Source organism: Ceratotherium simum, chromosome 4, assembly GCF_057802395.1.
Source record: "Ceratotherium simum simum isolate JZ-2026a chromosome 4, ASM5780239v1, whole genome shotgun sequence".
Lineage (NCBI taxonomy): Eukaryota > Metazoa > Chordata > Mammalia > Perissodactyla > Rhinocerotidae > Ceratotherium > Ceratotherium simum.
Window position 1 is genome coordinate 25,624,505 of NC_141903.1, and position 27,436 is coordinate 25,651,940.

At 45.2% G+C, this 27,436-nt stretch overlaps 1 protein-coding gene across 2 annotated transcripts in view; it reads left to right on the top strand.

Moving 5' to 3' along the window:
- GLRA1 (glycine receptor alpha 1) overlaps positions 1-25,334 on the top strand; it is a 73,716-nt gene extending 48,382 nt beyond the window's left edge. Inside the window, exons 4-9 of one of the 2 annotated variants that reach the window (XM_004428624.2) lie at positions 4,865-5,088; positions 7,834-7,916; positions 9,083-9,220; positions 11,353-11,567; positions 18,913-19,059; positions 24,933-25,334. In XM_004428624.2, coding sequence (XP_004428681.1) covers positions 4,865-5,088; positions 7,834-7,916; positions 9,083-9,220; positions 11,353-11,567; positions 18,913-19,059; positions 24,933-25,247 — 1,122 coding nt within the window. In that variant the 3' untranslated portion in view covers positions 25,248-25,334. The remainder of the gene's footprint in view (positions 1-4,864; positions 5,089-7,833; positions 7,917-9,082; positions 9,221-11,352; positions 11,568-18,912; positions 19,060-24,932) is intronic. The other variant, XM_004428625.2, reaches the window with a different exon arrangement.
- Positions 25,335-27,436: the final 2,102 nt, after the last annotated feature.

Consider the following 27,436-nt stretch of genomic DNA (forward strand, 5'->3'; position numbering starts at 1 on the left):
CCTAAATACACCAAGGCTGCACCCCTAGTCCTCATGTCCTGCCCTGCTCTAACCTATTCTCACCTCTGTCCCTCCTCCACACACATCACCAGCCTCCTTTGCAGCTGAAACCAGATACTGTTCACATCTCAGAACATTATCAGATCTAGAGATGCTAACTTCAGGAGGACGGAATGAACTGACAGGGGCCATTTTAAATGCCACCTTCTCTCCAAAATCTTTTTCAGATTCACCCAACCTGGCTGGAATTAGTCTTGAGGACCCAAGAGCAATATCCAGTAGCAATTTGTTAGAACCTCTTATGACCTTTATCACTTCCAGTATTTGTGTCCCTATCTTCTCTTGTTTGCTAGATAATTTGAGCTTGGTGAGGGTAGAAAACAAGACCTTGTACCTCCACTCTCATTGTTTTCCCACTGGGCCTATTAATGTTTATAGAGTTGAACTGAGTTTAGAGAATAGACATGCATTTGAGAGCTGGAATGCTGAGACTTAGGAAGGTATAAACATCTGGCTCTTTGTCCACTTCTTAGGCAATGTGTCTTAGTTCACACTGCACTGGGCACACATCTTTTCCTCCACATTCCCTTCTCATCAGCACACACACAGGCAATTGGCTCTTACCTATTAAAACACTTCATGCTTCCTATTTCACCACAATACTGCGTTTAAGGAGTTTACTGGGAGAGGTTAGAATCTGAAACTAGATACAGAGGGGGTAGGGTTGGGGGGCATATCCAACTGCAGGTGGCACACAGGAAGAGCATGCCAATGAATGTTTGTTGAATGAACGAAAGAGTTAACACTCTACCTTGGTCTTATGAGCAAGGCAGTTGCCCAGTTACCAGAAATCACACCATCAGGCAATCTCAGAGGCAGGATGGGTGAGCTGATTGATGCTAAAGACCACTGAGCTGGAGCTCTGGAAATCCTTCCCACCTCAGACCTAGAAGGGCCACCCTTGAAAGTGGGAGAGCTAGAAACCAACTTCCGGAGTGGAACCTGAGGTTCTACAGTGGGGAATTCACATGTTGCTCCTCTGGCCCCTGAACCTGAACATGGACGTCCGGCATGTTGAACACCGACGATTGTGAGTACAGGGCTAAGCAGGCAAAACAGCATTTAGCTTTCAGCCTGTTACACCAATTACATTGATCTCTTCCAAACTGCACTTCCCACTGCTGTTTGCCAACCAGGGAGGAGAATCAATGGCAGCAACTTGTTTGGTAGCAGCTGCCGAGGGGCTTGGAAGATGCCGGGAGAAGGAGTTGAGCTGCCAGAGGACACTGAGACACACTCCCCAGGTCTCTTGCTCTCACTTTTCATTGGTGATTTCATAATGAGGCCCTGCGGTTTTTATTTTGTTTTTCTTCTTTTAGATGATGTCCATTTATATTTTTTACAATCAACCTGCATTTACATTTGTAATAAGAAAAAATAAAATATTTTTAAAATACAAATGTAATAATATCCTCCCTACTTAACACTCTTGGAAAGCTCCACGGTACTCTCAGGATGAAGTCTGAATGCCTCAGGACGGCTCACAGGGCCGTGCCAGCCTCCTCCCACTCCTCCCCTTGCTCGTTTACTCGATATTCTTTTCCAAGTGCTGCACTCCTGCTTTGTCTCTAGGCATGTGCAGTTCCAAATGCCCAAAATGCTTCTTCTCTTTAGCTCAACCGCATTTGGTCTCACCTTAAATATCATGTCTTTCTGGAGCCTTCCCTGACCACCACCCCAAGTCGAGACGGGGAGCCTGTCTTCTATATCTCTATAGACCTTTTACTTAATCCCCATCGGAGCCCTTATCACATGTGGTGTCAACATTACACTGTAGGCTCTGTGACTGCATAAATATGTCTTTCTCGTTCTCAGCGGATTCTCCAGTACCTAGAACAGTGCCCGGCACTTAGTCGATGCTTCAGTTAAATGTTGTTGAAAAAGTAAACTAATAACAATTAGCTATTAGATTTGGAAAGATCCTCAGAGTCCATCTAGCCCGACTTCCTTCCCAGAGAAACAAATCCAGGTTCTAATCCCAGGTCTTTACTGAACTGCTATGTGACCTTAGAAAATGCCTTTCTTCTCTGAGTCTCAGTCTCCCCAGCTATAAAATGAAGAAAGCTCTTCCGGCTCCAACTTTTTCTAGCTTTGCCTCCTCCTCCTGGGTCCTGGGTAGCTCACTGGCTCATGAACTGGGTGGGTAGGTGGGATGCTGTAGGGGAAATAGTAGGTCAAGTTCATTCTCTCAAATTGCTGCCAATCAAGTTGAGGAGATAAGACACACACAGTGAGGAAGTGCTAAATTAAATGTTTCTGGTGATTCCACTTTGCTAGCAGATCAGAAAAGGAAGTGATTAGGGAAGCCTGGGGGCATCAAGCCTCCTGCAGGAGATAAGGCTTAAGCTGAGCAGGCAGAAATCACCTAGGCAGTGAGGATGAGAGAAAAAGATCCTGGCACAGAGCTGCCATTCACACCCATGGGACGTGATGAGCAAGGGCTCACCAGGGTTAGGCTGGTGTGGACTCAGATCCCAGCTCTGCCACTTACTAGCTCTCGGCCTTGGAGAAGTTTCTCAACCTTCCAAACCTCGGGCTCCTTTCCCTCACTATGAGCATCTGAATGTCTAGCTTACAGAGATTTTGTGACGATTAAATGCATGTGACAGTATCTAGAACAACGCCTGGTGCCTAACAGATCATTTTAAGAAATGCCACTTTCTTTTCTTCCTTCCAGCCACATAAACAGGCTTGACATGTCACTGGCAAGAACATCAAAAGTGCAGCTGGGGTTTGAAGCTGAAGGCTTTTTCTGCCCAACCATTCATAGCCTGTTTACTCTCATGTGACTTGCCCAGTGCCTCATCGTACACACACACACACACACACACACACACACTTCATGTAAAATCCAAGGGAGAAGGAGAGATTGTTTCTAACCTCCTGATCAGATAGAGCCAGATTGGGAGCTGTCCGTTACTGTCATCAGGAGAAACAAAGAATCAAGATCCAGGTCTGGCTTCAAGTTCTCCCTCCACCACGGGACTTATAAGACACAAGATTACGAGACCAAATGTCATTTTCTATGGGGCTGGAGGGAAAGGCTTCAATTAAATTATAGAACAATCCCCTAAAATACCTTGAAACATTTTATGAAGCTATTGATATTTCTGTAAGCAACAAAAGGAGGCATGTGCTGCGGGAAAAACCAGCAGGGGTGAGGGTGAGGTGGGGAGGAGGGTTGTTTGTTTTAGCTCACCCCTGCTGATGACAGATCAAGAGTGATTAGGATTTAGAAGAGCATCCCAGAAGAAAATATAGCGTGACCTCATTTATCCAGCACCTTTGGGGAAAGAGCAGCAGCAGGTGCTCAAGTGTGGAGATTATTCCTTGAAGAAGAGCATTTAAAGTTGAACTGGAACTGAGGTTAGTAATCTTTTAGGGAAATATAGACCCTTTTGGGAATCCAACATGGAGAGCTATGCCTTTCTTCCCGGGAAAACACAAATAGACCCCAAATTCTACTGGCAGTGTCATAATATTCATGGGCCCCAGCTTTACATTGCCTCTCTAAAAAAATTAAAAACTTTTCTTAATGGAAATATTCCTTAACTTCATGACCCAGTTTCCTGCCATAGAGACCTACCTATACCACTAATTGCTTCTCAGGCTGTGAATGGGAACTAAATGGACTCTTTCAGTTCCTCTAGGACCCACTGAACAAACCCTGAGCTAGGAGGCAGGTGTCTTGAGTACCAGAAGCAGCTCTGCCCTGCCTTTTCAGAGTGACACTGGGCCAGTCTCAATTCTTGCTGGACTTCAGTTTCTCCACCTGGAAAAAAAGATGGTGGGGGGAGGGAGTTTTGACTAGGACAGCAATTCCTAACCTATGTTCTGCGGAAGACAAGCACCATGCACAAAATAAAAGAGTTCTATGGCCAAATAAATCAAGGAAATGTTGCATAGTCTATTCTCCTCTTGGAGACACACACAATTCATTAGCATATTAAGTACTCTGAGAAGTTATGCAATGAAGAAATCTGTTGCATTTGGTTTAGTGGAACATTCCCCTAATTGGTTTGATCTGTGAATTTTTTTTCAGTCGAGAACTACCCTGCAGTCCGATCAGAGAGGCATTTAACTTAGCACTGAGTTTGAACCTAGTAAGATGTGACTCCATGACATCTATTAATCCTCCCCAAACAAACAAATCACACATGTTATAGAAGGTTACAGAAGGCTAGTATTAAAACAGAGTGGTGTAGACCTGAGGACAGCAGGGACACTCTAGAACTCTTCTACCCATCCTTCCTCTACTGCTCAGAAATTAACTGTTCTCTTTAGGCAGAATAGTTTGAATGCTGAGCTTTTAGTCTTTCCTTTTGTTCCTTCAATCTACCTAGAAGAATGACTCTCAGACCTTAGTGTACATGGGAATCACTGCACTGAGGGGGGAATGATAAAAGGAGGACTTCAACTTTATCTGTAATGTATTATTTCTCTCATCTAAAAAAATGAAGCAAACATGACAAAATGTTAACAGGATAAAAACAGGTGTTTATTACATCAGTCTGAACTTTATTTTTTAAATTTCTCAAAAGAAAGAATAACATTTAAATAATCTCAGTTCAGAGTTGAATATACTTAATGAGGCATTTAGAGGATTTTCAGGGGTAATTTTGATTCCTGTGGTTTTTGCCTGAAGCACAGACTTTACGTCTGACCCCCAGGTAAGATGCAACTACACTCTAATAACATCCTCCAGAAGAGGCTTGAGGGAGCACTGGCCCAAAGCACCTGGGTCCTCCAAGAGTTGGCATCACAGGGCCTGACCTGACTCCACCCCCTTGTCTCCTGGCTGTAGGACTATAGGGTCAACATCTTCCTGCGGCAGCAGTGGAACGACCCACGGCTGGCCTACAATGAATACCCTGATGACTCTCTGGACCTGGACCCTTCCATGTTGGATTCCATCTGGAAACCTGACCTGTTCTTCGCCAACGAGAAGGGGGCCCACTTCCACGAGATCACCACAGACAACAAACTGCTGAGGATCTCCCGGAACGGGAACGTCCTCTACAGCATCAGGTGAGTTCCGGACAGGTTGGTCCCTCCATCCTCAGAACACGCCTTGCCCCATTGTTTTCTGGGAGCAGACACTAAGAAGGGGCCAAACAGAGGTGAACGGGCCCTGGCAGCCCAACATCTTTGCAGAATAGGCAGAGCCAGCTCTGTAACTTACTCTCAGTAAGAAAGAATAAAATACCATGGCAAGTCCTAGGAGCAAGTGGTTCATTATAACCAGGGAAACTGAGGACGCATCCCAGAGAAAGTGGAGTTAAATTAGGCCCCTAAGCTCACCCAGCATTTCAATAAGACAAGATAGGAAAAGAATATTGAGTAGTCAAAGACAGGGATCCATAGCAGGAGCTTTCAGCTACACAAGATGAATAAATTCTAGAGAACTGCCTTACAACGTGGTGCCTATAGTTAAAAACACTGTATTATACACTTAAACATTTGTTAAGTGGGTAGAGCTCATGTTAAATGTTCTTACTACAAGGGAAAAACAAAATACCAGGGGAAAAACACAACGCCTGAAAAATCACACCAACTTCAACATAAATGGGCCTGCCAGGGGGACAGCGATGTTCACAGGTATAAGCCAGGGCTGCTCCATCCTTCTACAAACCATCTATAAATCCCTTCTATAAACCCTTTCTATCCTCTCTACCTTGCATTGAGTCTAGGAAGCTGGGACCCCTTCCCCAGCTGGGAGATATCCTGCAAATACTGGTGAGGGGCAAACTTGCAGGGTCTCCTGCCAGCCCTGCCCACCTAATTCCCAATCTCCTCCTCCAAGGCATGGAGAAAATGATCACTAGCCATGTTATTCTTACCTATGTACCATGCACTGAGAATTTACTTATTAGGCTGCGTACCTCCGAACAACCCATGAAGTAGTTTTGATTATGCCCATTTTGCAGATTAGACAAGTGAGGATCTGAAAGTTTAAGTCATTTGCCAAAGTTTCCACAGCTAGTCAGTAGCAGAGCCTAGATTCTGATCTGTTAGTGTGGATCTGATGCCCACTCAGAGCACACAAGAATAGTGCGTGGCATTCAATAGGCACTCAAATATTTGATGAATGAATGAATATGTTTTTATTTCAAAGACCTTAAAAGGGGCACTAGTCCTAAATGATTCCCCCTGCCCCTCCAGTTCCTGAGGGGAATGAGCTTTAAATGTCCAGGCCTGTAGGAGAGGCTGCACAGATCCTAATTCTCAGATGAGACGGAGTGTCTCCTGAAGGGAGAGGGAACTTAGGAAACTCAGAAAGGAAAGGAGGCGCAAGCTGGGAGAAACAAGAGGCTGATGTGGCCTTCCTCACCCCAGAGCTCACCCGCCCAGTGCACATCCAGACTGAAGGGTGACTGACTCAGGATGGCCACCAGGCCCTGGCTGACTAGAGGGGTCACCCTGCTTCGATTTTGCTGCTGCCAGGCTGGTTTCATATCTCCGGGAAGCTAAGCCCCAGTGCAGCATGACAGAAGGATAAATCAGCAGAAAGTGATGTTCCCAAGGTCACTCAACTTCAGGAAATTAACCCAGTGTGACAGCTGCCCCACTTTGGAGCTTTTATCTTCAGAAATTCAACGGCATTCACTTTCCCTTCACTCTCCCCTTCCTCCCACCCATTTCTTTTCCCTCGTCTTCCCCTCCCTCTCCCTTCCCTTTCCCCCCTCTTGCTTCTACCTTTGGCTTAAAGGGACCCCATCCACAGCTGGGGGTGTGAGCTGGAGGGCAGAAGTTCATATAGGGCTGTGTGCCTCACCATGTGCAGCCAAGGGGCCAGCAGCCAAGCGCCACTAGACCACCACCAACTAGGTGCTTTTCAGGAGAGCAGTGCTGGAAAGCCTGCCAGCCAACACTTGAGCTCGGAATCCAAAGGCGAGGAGACATGGTTCTGAATCCTGGCAGAGCCGTCAGCTTGCTGTGTGCCCTTACATGTGTCCCTACCTATCCTCTACCCCAGTTTTCTCACCTGTCAAATGGGGGAGCTGGCCTGATGGTCTAAGACTCTTTGGGCTCCGAGAGCCTTTCTTCTCCGTTCCCTGCAGCAGGCGCTCAGATGTTGGCAAAGCCTTTCAAGCTGAAACCTTGTATCCCAGCCTGAACTGCAGACCTGGGATTCTGTTAAGGGGACTCCCTCCAGTTCGGAGGTTGCAGCCTCTGCAAGAGTTGAACAACCCAAAACAAACAGCTATCCCAGAAGCCTGGGGGACCCCCCACTTCCCAACTGACCCCAGCATGAGCCCACAGATGTGAGCCAGCTGTGTTTGAACACCCGGAAGGCAGGGGGCCTCTTTGGAATAACTTTTGATGAGCCCAGTGTACGAAAGGAGGCAGCCAAGAACATTAGCAGCACCTGCTGCAGGTGCACCTGGAGATGCCTGAGGCCTGGTGCTGCTCAACTTACAATTCAGGCTCTGCCCCTACCCGAGGGCTCTGTAGAAGAGTAGGGAATGGGGGTGGCCCCCAGCCTCCAGGCCTTCAGGCAACTTGCCAAAGACAGGTCCCTAGAAGACAGACAGACTCTAAAGAAACTCAGAAGTCCACTGACTGTGTGATTTTAGGCACCCTACGTTATCTCTCTGAGCCTCCACTTCCACATCTGGAATGTGGAAACATACATATACTTACTCAGTAAACACTAGTTCCCTGACCTCTTTGACCTCTCCTAGATAACTGATTTTCTGGTACTAACTAGAATGGAGGCACAGCTTCCCTGGTCTGTGGATCCAGCATCATTCAACTCCCTTCTCTTCCCAGAATCACTCTGACACTGGCCTGCCCCATGGATTTGAAGAATTTCCCCATGGACGTCCAGACGTGCATCATGCAACTGGAAAGCTGTGAGTCCCTTGAGTGAGGCCTCTAGAAAGAATCAGGCTCCCCTTTACCCACAGGACAGGCAGAAATTCCCACACAGCTGCTCCCAACCGCTGGACCCCAGGAGATTACGCTAATAGCCCAAAATACCAAATAAGGGGCTTTGCTTTTTGAAAATCCACTAGAAATATAACTTCCCTTACATTGTCTGACTGAGGCCCAGCTTTGGAGCCAGCAGCATTCTACTAAGAGGCACTGTTCCATGTCCACTGTGAACACGCTCTCCAGGAATGGGGGAGAAATAGCTTGAATAAGTCATGGTCCTTGAACTCACTGGGATGCTCACTCCAGCAGGGGAGATAGACAACTGGCTGCCCAAACAACTCTAACCCAGGGCAGCAAGTGGTAAGTGTGTTGCTAGAAGTACAAAACGCTGTGGCCTAATTGCAGGAAGAGTGCCTTCTGATTGGGAAAGAGAGAGGGTCTTGGAGGAGATCACAGGGAACCAGCATTTAACAGGTGGAGTAGCTGACTTCTTTGATTGCAAACACAAAAACCAATCTGACTAATTTAAAAAACGGAATTAAGTGGAAGGACATAGGGGTTTCTTATGGACTTGAAGGAGAAGCTAAAGTACAGGCACCAGGGGAGAACATTTAGACAGCAGGAACTAATGGACCCTCCCCTTGGAGCACCCCGTCTGAGGGAAATCAGCACCAGTCAACTCTGAACCTTTTGTCACTTCACTCAAGAGTCAAAGTCCAAGGGCAGAAAGTCTGATTGGCCTAGTTAAGTCACCATCTCACACCTTGGCCCCCAAATGATAGTCCCACATGACGGCACACCAGAGTCATTCCCCAGAGGAAAATCTGCTGTGAGCAAGAGGGAGCTTGGGAGGATGGTGTGCAGGCACAAAGAGCAGAAGTCAACTGAATTTGACCATGCGGGTAAGGGTGGGGGCAACAGGACAAGGTAAGGTAGGATGCTGGGAGAGGTGGAAGGGCTGTGGGGTAGACGTAAACAATTAAACCAGTCTTAACCTCCTTTGGGGGCAGGGGGGGAAGCAACACAGTCTCATGAGTTCCATCGAGTGCCTGATGCCTCTCTGTCTCTGACCCTAACCAACCCTGACATGCTTCAAATAAGTGCTTCTGGGTGGTGACTGCTCCTTCTTCTGATCCCATCCCAGTTGGATATACCATGAATGACCTCATCTTTGAGTGGCAGGAGCAGGGAGCTGTGCAGGTGGCAGATGGACTAACTCTGCCCCAGTTTATCTTGAAGGAGGAGAAGGACTTGAGATACTGCACCAAGCATTACAACACAGGTAGGTTCAAGGGGCAACCCCCCTCAGATCCCACCTCCCAACCAGGGCCAGAGGTCATTTCAAACATTTATTCAATCATTGACACAATAGATCTTATGAGGTACCCCTGATGGACATAGCTCTGTATTTATTACCTAGTGGTTAAGAGAATAGTCCTTGAAACCAAAAAGTGGCTCTGACACTTTCTTCCTGTACATGCTGGGGCAAGTAACTTAAGCTTAGGCCACACCTCATTACAAGGGAAGCTGGGAGATACAGTCTTTACTTCAGATAGCAGTATGCCCATCTCAAAATGGGTCCTATTCCTAAGGCAGAAGGGAAGAGTGTCTCTCACAGAGGAACTAGCATTTCTCACAGAGCAAAAGTACAGAGAATGCGCACATTAAACCTCAGCAGGAGGGAGCAAGAGGAGGCACTGAAGATTAGTAAACAGTGAAGTTGGAAAGGGTTCTCTAGACCACGAGATACAAGAGGGCAGGGAAACCATGACTGTTTGGCTCAGCTCTCTATCTGCCATGCCTAGCATGGCCTTTGTTGGAAGACTGAATACAGGATGAACTGGGGCCAGATCAAGACTGGCTTTGCATGCCCTATCTGAGGCTGGGAAGGAGCTCCTGGAAGCACTGTAGAAGAAAGTTAGCATGCCAGCTGGAGGGCTAGCTAGGAGGCTTCTGTCTGAACCCAGCTGAGTAGAGTGGAGGCACAAAATAGGCTGATGACAGGGGCCAAAGAGAAGAGGAGGTGAACGAGAGGGATTGAGAGAAACCACTGTGGGCTCTGGTGCAAGTAGAAGGCCCAGAGAAAGAGCAGGCAGCCTGAGGTCTCGTCTGTTTAGGACAACTGCCCCTCTCTGGGTGACCTCGGAGATGTTTTAGAACCTCCCAAGATACTCTCTTCATCCCTGGGCAAGCTGAGACTCAGAGTGATAATGGCACTCCCTTAGCAGCCAAGAGAGCAACGACTCCCCATGAATCAAATAATCACAGCTGACTCTCACATGCCACAGAACTTTAGTGTTTACACAGCATTTGCTCATCTATTATCTCATTTGCGCTACACCATTCACAATTACCTGAGAGCTGAGTTATGTACTAGGCCCCGTGGATACAAGGAGAAAAGACTGGCAAGGCCCTGTCCACATGGAGCGTACAGTCCAGGCAGCTCTAGGAAATCCCCTAGCTACTGTGCTTCCATGGACTGCAGCTGAGATCCCACCAGGGGACTGGCCCTGTCCCAGTTCAAGGGATACACAGATAGGGAGGGGACAAGCTGCCCACAGCTTAGTGCAGAGGCCAGAGAGAAAGAGAGAGAGACTGACTTGCCTACACACTCACTGTATGATGCCTTAAAGGCTCTGATGATTGTGTGAACAGAACTGAAGGAAGACAGGAAAAAAAGAGGCCTTGTGCCTGGAGGAGACTCCACATTTAAACTGGCAGGGAGGAGAGGAGGGTTTCTTTGGCTGGTTGTGGGGAGGAACAGGGCATTCCAGGCAGAGGGATTAGCTGAATCAAAAGTTCAGAAGTGCAGAAGCACAAAGGATGCTCCAGGCAAGGGACGGAGCGGAGAGGATCGTGATTAGGGTGAGGAAAGAAGAGAGAGGGGATGGAAGAACAGGCTAGAGCTCAGTAGTGAAGGGCAGACTCAAGAGCGTGAACTCTTCCCTGTAGGTAACAGGGACTTTCCTGTGTGAGGAGAGAAGGAAGGAAAGAAAGGTTTTACAAGAGGATGTAACAGGATCAACTCATACTTTGGGAAGATAACTGGCAGAAGGATAAAGAATGGTCCACTTAGGCCCACTCTTAGCAATAAAATAGTGATGATGAGGATGATGGCAACTGACATTCCTGAGCATTAACGATGTATGAGGACTGTGCTACGTTCTATATAGGCATCATCTCATGTTATCATCACGGCAACCATATGAAGTAGGTATTATTATCATCATCATCATCATCATTATCCCCAGTTTACCATAGATGAGAAAACTGGACACAGAGAGATCAAACACTTCCTAAGGACACGGCTAGTGTAAGGCTGAACCAGCCTTACACCAGCCGAGGTTGCTCTGAACTCTAAGCCTTGTTCCTATCCACCAGGCTACTTTGCCTTCTCACTATAATCTCTTGCAGGTAAATTCACCTGCATCGAGGCCCGCTTCCACCTGGAGCGACAGATGGGCTACTACCTGATCCAGATGTACATTCCCAGCCTGCTCATTGTCATCCTCTCATGGATTTCCTTCTGGATCAACATGGATGCTGCTCCAGCCCGTGTGGCCCTGGGCATCACCACCGTGCTCACCATGACCACCCAGAGCTCTGGCTCCCGAGCATCCCTGCCCAAGGTAAGCCCTACTGCCCAAGAGCACAGAACACCTGGACAGATAAGGCAGACACTCATCTCCCTACCCTGCCTCACATAATAGGAGCACAAGGAATTAGTCACTATTTCTTTACTACACTTGGCAGGATCCACCATTCTGATCCACCAAACCTTTCTGCCAGACTTAACATTATGTTCTATACAGTTGCCAGACACCACATTTTGCTGCAATGTTAGACACACATTCTTCTTCATTTACTATCAACACTCAACTCCACCTCCTCCTCCATTCACTTTGAGTGTTAAGTACAACATTCTGCTCCTCTCACCATTAATGGTAGATACTTTGTGTTGGGGGTCTTCAAGACTACCCCCACATTCAGAGATTTTATGTTACTCACAGGACTCAGCATATCGTTGTACTCATAGCTAAGATTTCTTACAGTGATGTATTAAGGATACACAGCTAGACTACAAGGGGAAAAGACACAGACAGAGTCTGGAGGAATCCATTTACTAGCTTTCTTGCTCTCTTCATCCCACGAGGGACCACACAGAGCACACTCACCACAGCAACAAAAAGGCAGCCACAAGTGTGTGATGTTTCTGCCCAGAGAGACAGAGAAAAACAAATTGTTTTGAGATTCATTTAAGACTCAATACACAATGTTGTTTTTGGGTGCTGGTCATGAAACCAATAGGTCATGCACCTCTGCCTGGTAGATACCAAAATTCCAGACTCCCATAAGGAGAGCAGGTGTTCAGCATAAACCGTATTGTCTGTACAGTCTAGACACAGTGAGGCACCCTGATCGGTTAGAGAAGGTGGGAACACTCCCAAAACCCAAGTTCCCAGATGTCAACCCAAGGCCATCCTTGCAAGCAGGTCCTTCGTAAGATGGCAGCCTCATGCCTGCTACGTTAACACTTTTCTGCACATTCGTCAATCTGATTCTTACAATTCTGATGTTACACGCCACATTCTTTTACCTTCACTCTTAGCTCTTGAACCATATTCCACTCCATTCACCGTTAACACCAGACATAGCATTTCATTCCATTCACTATTAATGCCAGATACACACTCTGCTCCATTCACTCTATGCTAGAGACAACATTCTGTTCCATTCTTCCAACACCAGACACAGCATTCCACTTCATTCATTACCGACACCAGACACTACTCCTCCTCCAGTCACCCTTAAATTAACGCAACATTCTGTTCCTTTCACTGTTAACACTAGACCTATCATTCTGCTTAATTCACTTTTTAAACTAGACATGATGTTCTGCTTCATTAACTATTAACGCCAGACACCACATACTCCTCCATTCACCCAGACTTGAGGTGCAACATTCTGGTCCCTTGACTACAAATGCTTGATGCCTCGTTCTGCTTGACTCTCCCGTAATGCTAGGTACTGCAGCCTACTACATTCACAACTGTTGTTGGAGCCACATTCTGCTTTATTTACCCAACACTAGACACAACATTCCGCTCTACTATTAATGCCAGACACCATACTCTGCTCCCTTCAGCCTTATGTTAAATGCAACATTCTGCACCATTTCCAATTAATGCTGGACTTAACATTATGTTTTGATACAGAAAACTTGAAAGAATCTACAATGAACACCCTAAAGCCTTTCACCTGGATTCCAATTGTTACCATTTTGCCATATTTACCTTGTCTCTCTCTATATATATAGATAGGTAGGTAGGAAGGTAGTTAGATGAAATTTTTGCTGAACCGTTTGCAGGTTACAGACATCATGACAATTCATCTCTAAATAAAAAATAAGGACCACAATGATATTATCACATCTAAAAAATTAACATTAATTCAATAGTAATTATTATATTGTATATCAATTATATTGACATATATTATATATCAATAATTATTACTGATTCAGAAATAATTCCACAATATCATCTAATATAGAAACCTTATTTAAATTGTCCCGATTGTCCAAAAAAGAATGTCATCAATGAACATAGTGAGGGATCCAATCAAGGACCCAAAAAAGATTCGTATTGCATATCATTGCTCTTTTAATATAGAATAGTCTCCCCACTGTTTTTAGTTTTTCATGGCATTGTTCCATTAACTTTTAATGTGAAACATGACATCCTACTTCATTGCCATCAACACTAGACATCACTCTCTCCTCTAGTCATCCTTACAACGAAACGCAGCAATCTGCCCTTTGCACTAACACTAGGCTTTGATTCTGCTACATTCACTATAAATGCTTGAAACCAGTTTCTCTGTTTACTATTAACACCTGACAACACATTCTGCTCTTTTCAGTTGTAACAGCAGATAGAATGCTCTGCTTCCTTTTTCTTACATTAGACAACATTCTGCTCCACTCTCTACTAATAGCTGATGCCACATTCCCCTCACTTATAATTTACACTAGACCCAACACTCTGCTCCACTCATTGTTAACATTAGACTTGACATCTGGCTCCGTTTGCTGTTAACACTCAACCTCACATTCTTCCCCATCCACTTTTTTTAAAGCATAAAATTCAGTGGCATTCAATATATTCACAACGTTGTACCCTCTCACCACTATCTCATTCCAGAAACTTTTCATCACCCCAAAAAGAAACCCCATACTCATTAACAATCACTCCTCGTTCCCCACTCTCACCACCCTTTGGAAACCACTAATCTACTTTCTACTCTATGCATTTTCCTATTCTGGACACCTCATATAAATGAAATCATACAATATGTGTACTTTTGACTAGCTTCTTTCATTTAGCATAATGTTTTCAAGGTTCTTCCATGTTGTAGAATGTATCAGTACTTCATTCCGTTTTGTGGCTGAATAATATTCCATTGTATGGATATATCACATTTTGTTTATCTATTAATCAGTTGATGGACATTTGGGTTATTTCCACTTTTTGGCTATTACAAATAATGCTGCTATAAACATCTGTGTACAAGTTTTTGTGTGGACATATGTTTTCCACTCTCAAAGATACATACCTAGGAGTGAAATTGCTGAGTCATATGTACTACACGCTTAACTTTTTGAGGAACTGACAAACTATTTTCCAAAGTGACTACACCATTTTATAATCCCATCAGGGTTCCAATTTCTCCACATCCTCACCAACACTTGTTATCACCTTCTTTTCAATTACAGATATCTTAGTGGGTGTGAAGTGGTATCTCACTGCGGTTTTGATTTACATTTTCCTAGCGACTAATGATGTTGAGCATTCTTTTGTTGTTCTTATTGGCCATTTCTATGTCTTCTCTGGAGAAATATCTATTCAGATCTTTTGCCCACTTTTTAATTGGGGTATTTGTCTTTTCATTGTTGAGTTATAATAGTTCTTTGTGTATTAAGGATTTTAAACTTTTATCAGATATATGATTTGCAAATATTTTCTCCCATTCTATGGGCTGTCTCTTCACCAGATTGATAGTGTCCTTTATACACAAAAGTTTTTAATTTTGATGAAGTCAAATTTATCTATTTTTTCTTTTGTTACTTGTGATTTGGTATCATATTTAAGAAACTAATGCCTGATCCAAGGTCATGAAGATTTCTCCTATGTTTTTTTCTAAGAGTTTTATAGTTTAGCTCTAAAGTTATGTTTTTGATTTATTTTTGCACATGGTAGGAGGGAAGGATACCATTCTTTTGTTTGTGGATATCCAGTTGTCCCACCACCACTTGTTGAGAAAACTATTCTTTCCCTCCACTGAATTTACATCCTTGTCAAAACTCAATTGGCCATAGATGTATAGGTTTATTTCTGGACTCTCAATTCTAGTCCATTGATCTATATGTTTATCCTTATGCCAGTACCACACTGTTGATTACCATAGCTTTGTAGTAAGTTTTGAAATTGGGAAGTGTGAGTCCTCCAACTTTGTTCTTTTTAAAGATTTGGGAATTCTGGGTCCCATGCATTTCCATATGAACATGAATATGAATTTTAAGATCAGCTCATCAATTTCTGTAACAACAACAAAAAAAGGAATTTGGATTAAAAATGCATTGAGTCTATAGATGAATTTGGGGAGTACTGCCATCTTAACAATATTAAGTCTTTCAATCCGTGAATACAGGATGTCTTCCCATTTATTTGGGTCATCTTTAATTTCATCCCACTGCCTATGGTTTTTAATGAGAAATCAGCTGTTCATCTTATTGAGGATCCCTTGTACATGACAAGTTGCTTCTCTCCTGCTACTTTTTCTCTCTTTGTCTTTGGCTTCTGCCAGTTTGTTTATGGTGTATCTAGGTGTGGATCCCTTTGAGTTTATCTTGCTTGGAATTCATTGAGCCTCTTAGATGTGTACATTAGTGTTTTTCATCAAATTTGGGAAAATTTTGGCCATTATTTCTTCAGATATTCTCTCTGCCTCTTTCTCTCTCTCCTCTCCTTCAGGGACACCCACTAAACATATGTTAGTGCACTTGATGGTTCCCCACAGGTCTCTGAGTCTCTGTTTATTTTTCTTTATTTTCTTCCTCAGACAGAATAATCTCAAGTTCACCGATTCTTCTTCAGGTTCACTGATTCTTTCTTCTGTCTGCTCAAATGTGCTATTGATCCTCTCTCGTGATATTCAGTTCAGTTATTTTACTTTTCAACTCCAGAATTTCTAGTTGGTTCTTTTTTATAATTTCTATCTCATGCTCTATTTGGTAAGACTTTGTTCTCATACTTTTCTTTAGTTGTTTAGACATGGTTTCCTTTAGTTCTTTGAATATATTTAAAACAACTGATTTAGAGTCTTTATCTGTTAAGTTCAACATCTGGGCTTCCTCAGGGGCAACTTCTTTTGGCTGCTTTTTTTTCTTAGTCAATTCAGGCAGCTTTAACAAAGTACAATAGACTGTGTGGCTTATAATCAACTGAAATTTATTTTTCACAGTGCTGGAGGCTGGAAGTCTAAGTTCAGGGTGGCAGCAGAGTCAGGTTCCAATAAAGACCCTCTTCCAGTTGCAAACTGTCATCTTATTATTGTATCCACACATGGTGGAAAGAGAGCTAACTAGCTCTCTGCCCTCTTCTTATAAAGGCACTAATCCCACTCATGAGGGCTCTACTCTCAAGATATAATGACTTCCCAATAGCCCCACCTCCAAATATTATCACATTGGGATTAGGATTTCAACATATGAATTGGGGGGAGACACAAACATTCAGTCCATTGCAGGGCCATACTCTCTTATTTCTTTGCATATCTTATAATTTTTGTTGAAAAATGCACGTTTTACATAACATAATGTGGCATCTCTGGAAATAAGATTCTCCTCCCTCCTCAGGATTTGTTGTTGTTGTTGCTGTGTTGTTTGTTTGTTTAGCAACTTTTCTGAAGTAATTCTGTAATGTCTGTTCTTCCTTGTGTGGAACCACTGAAGACACTGCTCACTTAGCTTGGTGGTTAGCTAAAAATTGGACAGAGATTTCCTTAGCTGCCTGGAACCTATAAATCTCTCAGCCTTTGCCTAGGAGCTCTGTGTGTGTATTAGGACACATCTTCAACACTCAGCCAGGCAGTTTACAACTTTGCCTTAGCCTTCACTTCCTGCCTGCTCAGTGCATCAAGGTTAGCTAGAGTTGAGAGCTAAGGGCCTTCTCAGGTCTTTCCTGGGCATGCATAGAGGCCTTAGCATGCAGATGGATTTCTAGGAATATGTCAGAGCTTTCTAAAGCCCCCCACGAGCATCTCATTCCCTAGCTTTTCCTTTTAAGCTTTTTGATCAACCTATTGTTTGCCTCAGGCTGACATGATATTCAACATTTGCTACATGATGCTCAAGAAATGCCCCCAGGGAAAAGACTGTTCATACTGGGCCAACTCCTAGTCAGTTCAAATAAAGCCAGCCTGGTGAGTGGGGTCTTTCAGTGAATCACAAGGCAGGTCAAATAATGACAGTTCTCTGGGAATGGGGCTTTAAAGAAGATCCAACTCTATTCTGCCCTATCCAGTGATTGCCAGGATCCTGGTTTTCACTGTGCTTGCAGGCTATTGGTTTTCAAGGCTAGCATGGAGCCAGGGATGGGAGGACAGGAATAGGGCAAGTTAAAACACCACAAAGCCCCAAGAAAAATGAAAACATATGTCTACATAAAAACTTGTGCAGAGATGTTCATAGCAGCATTATTCATAGTAGCCAAAAGATAGAAACAACTCAAATGTCCATCAACTGCAGAATGGATCAACAAAATGTGGTACATCCATACAGTATAATATTATTTGGCCATAAAAAAGAATAAAATAGTGATACATGCTACAATATAGATGAACCTTGAAAACATCCTAAGTGAAACAAGGCAGTCAAAAAAGGCCACATACTGTATGATTCCATCATATGAAATGCCTAGAACAGGGACATCTATAGAGACAGAAAGTAGATTACTGGTTGCTTAGGACTGGGGTGGGGGAATTGGGGAAATAGGGGGATCATGGCTAAAAGGTACACGTTCTTTTCAAGGTGATGAAAACACTCTAAAATTGACTGGGACGTTGGTTGCACACATCTGTGAATGTATAACAACCACTGACTTGGTCCTGCCTGGTGGCGCAAGTGGTTAAGTGCACGCACTGCACTTCAGCAGCCCGGGGTTCCTGGTTTCAGATCCCGGGCGCGCACTGACGCACCACCACATGTCAAGCCATGATGTGGCAGTGTCCCATATAAAGTAGAGGAAGATGGGCACGGATGTTAGCCCAGGGCCAGTCTTCCTCGGCAAAAAAAAAAAAAAAAAAGCACTGAATTGAACACTTTATATGTGTGAATTGTGTAGTGTGTGAATTACATCTCAATAAGGCTGTTCTTTTTAAATACCACAAAGCTTGCCATTCTTACTGAATTCAGCTGCTTTTCTTAAATGAGTGCTCAAATTTATTGCTGTTAGCCTTTCGTTAATTAACAGAATTCTTAAAAAGTTGATGCTGACCATTTTTGCTGGTCTTCTCATTGCTTTTATGGAGGAGAGTTTTCGAAGATCTTACTCTGCCATTTTTGCTGACATCTTCCATTTGCTTTTAATGCTAGGTGGAACATTCTGTTCCTATCGCCCTTAGACTAAACACACATTCTGTTCCACTCAATAATGCGAGATACACCATCGTCCTCTTGTTAGTACTTTTCTAGGTACCGTGTTCTTTTCCCCCTATAGTCTGTCCAGTCTTCTTGATGCATTTCTCTTCTGCTTTCCTCTGCACCCTCCACCCTAATATCCCAGCTGAGGAGGGGGCAGCAGTAGGTGACAGGGGAAGTTACTGAGGAGCAGAAAACATCCCACCATGCTCAATACCTCATTCTCCTCTGCCCTCACCTCTCTGTGCTCTTCCCCCACCCCCTACCCACTCCAGGTGTCCTATGTGAAAGCCATTGACATTTGGATGGCAGTGTGCCTACTCTTCGTGTTCTCAGCCCTGCTGGAGTATGCCGCTGTCAACTTTGTGTCTCGGCAACACAAAGAGCTGCTCCGATTCAGGAGGAAGCGAAGACATCACAAGGTAGGCCTTTGGGTCACTGCCTAAGGAGGGGCAGCTGGTGGTAAATGCAAGAGTTCCAGGGAGCCTTGTCTTGTGATACTTGTTTGACTGGACCATCCTTCTCAGTGGGTAAGGCTGGCACAAAATAGGGATCAAAGTCCTAGAAGTCCCAATGTCCCCTCCTGTAAACAATGCCCTGATTGGGTCTATAGGCAGTCAGTTTTCCAACCTCAATAACACTATAGAAATTATCAGGTTACACCTGAAGACAGAACTGATGGAGCAAATGCTGACGGGGCCAAGATAATAACTAGCTATAAACCCAAAGCATGGCAGACTGAGAGAGGTTTATCGGTGTTTTCTGCAAGCCTGCGTTATTTCAATAGGCTTGGTTCCAGAAGGGAACTGTACCACAAAACATGAGATCTTTGAGTAGAATGTCCAGGTTCCAGGCTTTTGCTTCCTACCTCCAAAAAGGGGTATCAAGCAAGATCCCCCGCCCCCAGAGTGGATTCTCCCGCTTTATGAGGGATTGAATAAAGGAACATTTGGCAGTCCCTCTCAGAAAAGTCACCAACCCTCTGTTAACTCAGAAGCTGTGTTCCAACCAGCAAATGCCATTAGGGAATGTGCAGCCTGTGGGAGCAAACTGGCTCCACACCCTGGTCCATAACTACTTCCCCAGGAGACCTTTCTCCTGGAGATCAGAGACTACACTTCTCTCTCCAGCCTCATCTTCACATCACTTTCTCCTTTGCTCTCTAACTTTCTTCCCAGTTCCTCAAACATACACAGAGGACTTCAGATACCTTGTTCTCACCTCCTGGGTCGCTCTTCCAGAGCACTATGCCTGGTATTAACCAAGCATTCATTTTCCAGGTATCACTGACGTATCTTTCCCTGACACCCTAGTCAAGGTCTATGTCCTGTATTGAAGTTCTTATGCAAGGCTGTCAAGTATGGCCATGCAGGTTGTATCCTACAAGGGCCCCTAGCCAAAGAGGCATTCTTCTCTAAGTCTTCCCTAGTGTGGACTGTATCAGCCAGAGGAAGGGATTCCAATTCATATGCCTGGGGGGGGGGGTGCCATTTTTCTAATTTGCACTAAGATGATGTGTGTGCTAGCAAAGGCCATGTTCTAATTAAACTCGATTTCTTTCCTTCTGAATATTTATCTTGATTTATAATTATACATTCAGTGATGTGATTGTTTTATGCTCATCTCTTCCACTGAATTATAAGCTATATGAGGGCAGAGACTATGTCTATTTTTGCTCAGTGGTATAGCCCTGGTGCCTAACACAAAGCCTGACATATAGTGAACATGCAATAGGCATTTGTTGAACAAAAGGACAAAAGGATAAACAAGCTAATGAACAAGGAGGTGGCCTTTCAAGCAGAGAGCCTACCCAGGAGTTTTTCCAGTGACAGATTAGGGCAACTAAGACCCCATGCACTATGATCTGTCGAGCCACACCACACACCTGCCACACACCAAGGCCCTACAAGCTTTAGGTTGACCTACTTAAACTAGCTGTCTGCCCAGCTACAATGTGCTGTGTCAAAGGATTCTGCCTCTTGAGCACTGTTTGGTATGTTACTTCAGGCTAGACTCTTTCTGGGCCCAGTTTCTGCATCTATAAAATGGACTAAGCAGGCATAACAGAGGACTGTGGTGAGGATTAAATCAGATGCCAAAGTAGCTTTAAGTTTTGTTCCTGCCACACAAGTGCCAGGGATTAAAATGATTACATAGGCACAGATTTCATCAGTACGTTTCTTAAACATCAGCAATCTGCTTCAATTAACTTCTAGCAGTTTACCATAGGCAGAAGGCAGACATTCCAAGACAGAAGATGTCCATGGGAGTTAAGACATAACCTCCTTCTAAACCTGCATTGGAAGAGGAAAGTATCTTGGGTGCAGCAAGCCAGACAGGACTTCTTGAAAGGCCCCTAGTTTTTGTCCTTCCATTACTGTCCGTTGGATACCTAGCCTCTGACTCTTAAAATAATCTAAGCAAGGATCTGACCAAACACAACTATCTCTGGGATTTATTTTTTACTTTTCCTTTTTTTCCCATGGGCTAGCTGCTTTAGCTTTTCCCTCTGCTAAAAGAAGGTTAATACAGTCATCAAAAAGACATTTATTTGGGAAGACTATGTCTAAAATATTTGACTAGCACCAGGCTGCTAGACTGTGCACTGCACAACTCCAGGGGGCGCTATTTGCATAGACTAAAATGTGAATGGAGCCCCCCAGATATGGGACTATAGGCTGCCTCCATGCTCACCAAATCCCTACCAGTTTTACACACTAGAGGAAAACAAGAGCTTTCTGGCCAGGTAAAGTGTGAATAAAGCAACTAGCCGGATTTGATCAGATTCTCTTGCTCAGTTCCCTCCTCGCTGTGTCACAGCATGTTAGTGCTGGAAGAGCTCTAGAGAGCATCCCATCCACTCCTCCTGTGCAAAACGACGACAGCGAGGAGGAGCCGGTCACGGGGGTCATGGAGGCACTGATGGCAAAGGCAGGGGAGGTGCCTGAGGACCCATGGCTTTTCTCAAAACACTGACCGTACACCATCAGTTGCTTATCTGTTCATCAATGTTTCCACCCTGAAGCAGATAAAAATAGTCCTACATTTATTAGATCTTAAATAAGAACTGAGATTTATCCCAAAGCAGAGGTCAAAAACTAGTAGCCAGAAGCTCAAATTCGACCTGCAAATGTCCTTAATTTCACCAGTAGTGTCTTAAAAGTCTGGAATAAGGTGCCAGCATTTAAAAATCACACTTCTAGCTTCATTCCAAAAATCGCAGCATCAGGTCCCATTGGGTTCACATCCCACGTCGTATTGGTGCACCAGACAGCTGCCTTTAGGTAGAGAATGCATTCTCCAGTTTACCACAGTCCCTTCTAACTGGAGAACTTTTTCAGCCCTGGCTCACCTCATCACTCACATTTCTCCTGCCTGGCTCTGCTGTGCATTTGAATTAGTGTGACCTTGTTCCTGAGGGCTCCGGACTTGGCCCAAATGTCAGAAACTACAAGGACACAGAATTGGGCTCACTGTAAAGAGCTTCCTTTGGAGTAAGCCCCTCTGGATGTGGCTTGTGCACGGCGTTGTACAAGCTTGGGCTGCAGAAATCTCCCTTTAGCAGGAAGTTTGCAGAGGGGATTTTAAGCCCCAGATGGTGAGTGAAGAGGAACTAGCTACATGGCTGAGTTTCTCAGAGCCTGTGAGCTACGCTAGGCTCCCCAACTCCCACCATCCTCCCACGTTACCTCATTTGTTGGGCAGAAAGCATCTGGCCCTCGAATTCCCTGGCCAGGCTCATTAGTCAGATTATTAGGAAACCTCTGTGAGCCCAATGGCAGGCATGCTACCAATCTCCCTGGGTTCCAGAGAACACTACCAGATTGCTTCCGCTCCATCCCCAAGCCACTCCAGATGCAGCTGGGCATTCATTTCCTGCCACCTGCTGGGCAGGATAGGAATAGCAAGCCTTTGTCCCGTCACTTCTAGGGAATTGCCTTCCTCCTGGCTACAATGTGGAATAGATAATCATCTAACCAGATGGGACCTCTAGTCCACACCTCTGTCCCTCCCACTCCCATGTTTAACAGATGAGGAAGGCAGAGAATAATTCACCCAAAGTTATATAGAAAGTTAAATATTTACTTGTATTTCTTCACCAGTCCCCGCTTCCTTTTTTTAAAGAATTTATTTAAATGGGGTTGTACGATTTGAGACGTATGATAAATGCTCGAGAAATCTTTGGCAGATGATTGAATCTGGTCCAACACCCTCATTGCAGAAGTGGGGGAAAGAGGATGCGCCACAGAGCCTGGCGAATAGGCGCTCAGTAAATATTTGTCTATGAGTATGGAGGGTCTGTGCCAGGGCCAAGGAGAGGAGTTGGGGGAAGCTGGCCAAATTACTGGACCTGTGCCTGGAAGGGGGCTGGGTCTGACTCTGTTGCTTATCAATATAAATCTGCCTTTGCTGCAGGGTAGTGTGCTTGAAAATGTTTTTTCACTAGGCTCTGGTTATGCAAGGGGAAGCACCAAATTACTTATTCAACAAATACTTACTGAGCTTTGAGCTTATGCCCAGGAACTATGTTCATATGCTCAGTGTTGAAGGTGCAATGAACATGACAGACTTTGCCTCTGCCTTCATGGAACTTATATGCTAAGGGGAGAGACAGACATAACCAAGGAATACGATGCGATAAGAGCTTAAAAAAAAAGAGGGAGAGATGTGCAGGGAGCTTATGGAGCACATAGCAGGGACACTCAGCCTATCCTTGGGCTCAGGGAAGGCTCCTGAGTAAGACTTAGTTCAGTGAAAGGAAGGAGTTGGCAGCACGGGTGGGGTTAGGAGTGTGTTCCAGGCAGAGAACAACTTGAACAGAGGCCCAGAGTTAAGAAGGAACGTGGCACTTTGGAATAGGTGAAAACGTTTCAGGATGACTGGAGCATAGAATGCCAGATAGAGAATGGCCCAAGACGAGAGGCAGACAGGGTCCAGGTCATCTAAGGCCTTGTTTACCATGTAAGGATTTTAATTATCATGGAGTCTGTGTCAGCCTATTAAAAAGTTCTAAGCGAAAGATGACCGATAAGATCTGTGTTATGACAACCCACATAGGCTGGGGGCGGAGGGGAGGGCAGACAGCAGGCAGTAGGGAGACTAGGTTGGAAGTCGTCAGAAATGGTGGCCCAACCTAGGATGGCAAGAGTAGGCTGGAGAGGCACCTGTGGCTCCTATAGTGCGTTTCTTGTTCTCTGTTGGCCCTGTCCTGCAGAGGAACAAGCAGAAGATGGAGTTCCTGCTCCAAAAGCTCTCACTCTCTAAGATGGCAATGTGAGCTGATCAGACTTCCCCAGCGCCACACACTGAATCAACAGCTCAACTGAGACTCTCAGTGCCACCCAGAGCTCACGTGGAAAGTAACAAAGCTGGGCACGCTGAGAGCAGACAATAGCATCTCCATGAATCAGCTCAGGGCAGGATCACCGTGAGCTGGGAAAGGGAGAAATGAGAAGGATGAGGGCAGCAGGCATTTTGGCAGTGAGCCTAAGGCAGGGAGGTGGGAACGTACAAGGGATGATTGAGAAAGTGCAACAAAACTGGCACGTGTGCAAAGCTTGTGGTGGGGGAAGGGAAAAATCTATAAAGGTGAGTTGGAGCCAAACGATGAAGGACCTTCAACGATAACTTGATAAAAATCCAGAGCTTTGTTTGAGGTCACAACTGCCAGGGATATGGGAACATGGAGGTAGGAAGAAGCTGTGGCTTCCCTGGGTTGCAAAACGGAGGTGATGCCCACAGCTCTTGCTGCCTCCCAGGCCATTTGCCCCTTCCCCCCAACCCACACACAGAAGACATTAATTGGGGAATGGGGTGGGGGAAGAGGGTAAGGAAGCAACAGAGGCAAAGCAGGGGATCTCTCCAAATTGTCCCCTGGATTTCTAACAAAACAGCTTTCGGAGCATCTGCTCATCTATAACCTCTGATGGTCAAAAGATCCTTTTGAGGTAATGGGGTGAATCATACCCCCATCTATAGGAAAAAATGAAATTAAGAAACCCTGAGACTCACAAAAGGAAAGGACTTGCCTAAGGTCATACAGGCAGCAAGTGACAGAGCCGAGACTTGAACACAGGTCTCCAAATTGTATGCCACATTCTATCCCCTGGTCTGCATCTGTTTCAGCATGCAAGTGGCGCCCCTCTATAAGGCATAACTCCCCAGCCAGCCAAAAAGCCTTCGGAAACCAGGAATGGTGCAGTCCGGGAGGCAGGCGGAACCAGATGGGCATGGCCTGGCCCCCAGGGGAGTGCCTTGCAGGGAGGGTGCCCAACCCCTGTCTTATTTTAAGTAGAGCCCCATGTTGAATCTATTCCAGGAGGATGAGGCCGGAGAGGGCCGCTTCAACTTCTCTGCCTATGGGATGGGCCCAGCCTGTCTGCAGGCCAAGGATGGCATCTCGGTCAAGGGCGCCAACAACAACAACACCACCAACCCCCCTCCTGCACCATCGAAGTCCCCGGAGGAGATGCGAAAACTCTTCATCCAGAGGGCCAAGAAGATCGACAAACTATCCCGCATCGGCTTCCCCATGGCCTTCCTCATCTTCAACATGTTCTACTGGATCATCTACAAGATTGTCCGCAGGGAGGATGTCCACAATCAGTGACGGGTCTGGGATGGGGGGAGGCTGGGAGAGGGCAGAGTGGCAATAGCACAGGAATCTGAGAGCCTAAGGAAGAAAAGGGGCAGAGAGGGAGGGGACACATACACAACTCTCTCTTTCTCTGCAACATGTGCAATAGCAAAATGCAGTGATGCATGAATCTTAGAATGTGGCACTATCTATTTAACCTCGGGTGGGCTGGTGGGAGGGGGGGCGGGAGGGGCTTTTCTAATACAGGAACTGAGGGGCTGGGAGGAAGGGGAGGGTTATGGGGTGGAGGTGGGGAGTGGGGAAATAACAGCTTTCAGAAATTTGAGTCCATGGGCTGTGCAGTTTTCCTATTTGGAAGGAGAGTGCAGTCTGCCCCAGAGCAGAAGGAAAGCAATGTAATATATGATATATATTCATGCTTACTATTAATGCAAAACCACAAGAACAAAAGATTTGTTTCTTAACCTATCAGCCTAGTAACTGCTTAAATTTTTAAAGTCACAGAAGTGATGGACAATTTTTCCCAGAGTGGAAACAGTCACAAATAAGCTTGCTCTGGTGTGTGTCCCACATCATGCCCCTCCAAACGCCATGCCTATCTTCAAACTGGCCCAGGTGGACACACGCCAAAAAGCCATTCTGCCTCTGCTTCCAGATGGTTGTGCGGCGTGAGCATGGGTAGTGGAAATGGGGAAAGGTGGAGAGAAGAGAAGGGAGTGACTAAAGAGACGGGACAATGCAGAGGTCCAAGGATTGAGAATCAAGATAACTCCACCTCAGTCCTCATGTCTCAAGGCTAAGGACCACACCTGCCCTTCTCTGAGCCCTCTGGCTTCTGTGCTCCAACATCCACCCCACTTACCCTCCCTCCAGCACCGCCCAGAACTGGCTGCCATGGTTTTCTCATTATATCGCCAATATGCAATCTTTTTTATGGGTAAAAAAAAAGTACTAATCTCAAGAAATAATATGCAGATAGACTAATGGAAACAGATGCACTTTTTTCAAATGTCTATTTTTTTGGAGAGTCTCTTTGGAATTGCAAGCGGGTGTATGTTTGGGAAGGTGGGGTCCATGGGATGAAATAGATTTATTATATAGTAGTTGTACAGAGTGAAGTTTTAAGAGGTGAAGAGGCAGTACTGAGGCTGCTGCAGCTTAGATTTATACGGGTGGAGAGAGACAGTAATGTTTAGAGAGTCTGTTCATTATATTTTGACATTTCATATACCACAAATAATGTGGGAAGGTTGGGGGGATGACTCCATTATATTTTTATAAGTCTTTTTTTGTTTTCCTTTTGGTGCTTTGTTTAGCTTTAACATGTAGGAAAGTTAGACAAATATTTCTCCTTCCTTCTAACTGATGTGCCAGAACCATCCTAGGATAGCCAGGGCACTCCAGAAAAAAGGAGAGAGACTAGGAAATGAATTGTGAGGGGTGGGGGATCTTGCTGAAGGACACGGGTGTTTACAGATGGGAGGTCTGCAAGCTGGGCCGTGATGGTGGAATTAGAGGGGTGCTGTCTCCACCCCTCTGTCTGCTCTGCCAGCACCACTGGGCCTGAAGTGATGGTGCCATCATTTGTGGCATTCTTCCTGCTTTGGCCCATGGCCAGAATACTGGGGTTAATTTCTTTCTTTGCACTTGAGTGTCTTGGCTTTGGATCAAAGAAGTAGGTAGATGGTGAGACACAGCTGACAACCAGTTTGTACTGTAGCTTGGGGTTGCACTTGTATCTTTAGAGTATCCCCAACTCAGGGCAGGACAGAGATGAGACACTGGGAGCCTAACTCCTCCCTAAGACACCTTCCCCTAGGGAAATTTCTCCCCACCCGCCGTGGCACCATAGCTAATGCCTATATAGCCCCAAAAAAGCAGGCCCAGACAAGGATCCAGAGTGACTTACAGAAAACGCACTATGCAGCCAAAAAAGGATTTGGCTTTGAGGCTTGGATGATAAAGCTGTTTACATCCAGGTTCCAAGGTCAATGAGTCATTGCCTTCCTTTCTCTTGGCCTGTGTAGACCAGAAAGCTGAACTGTATTCTCAACTTGGACGATGGGGGTTAGAACCTGGAAGCTTTTTCTCTAAGAAGCATTGAGGGATGGGAGCCAAGTGGGTAGGAGTCTCTCATCTAAGACCATCCTTTTCCCCACCATAAACATGTGTCTAAAGGAGGAAAAGTTAATAGAAGGACT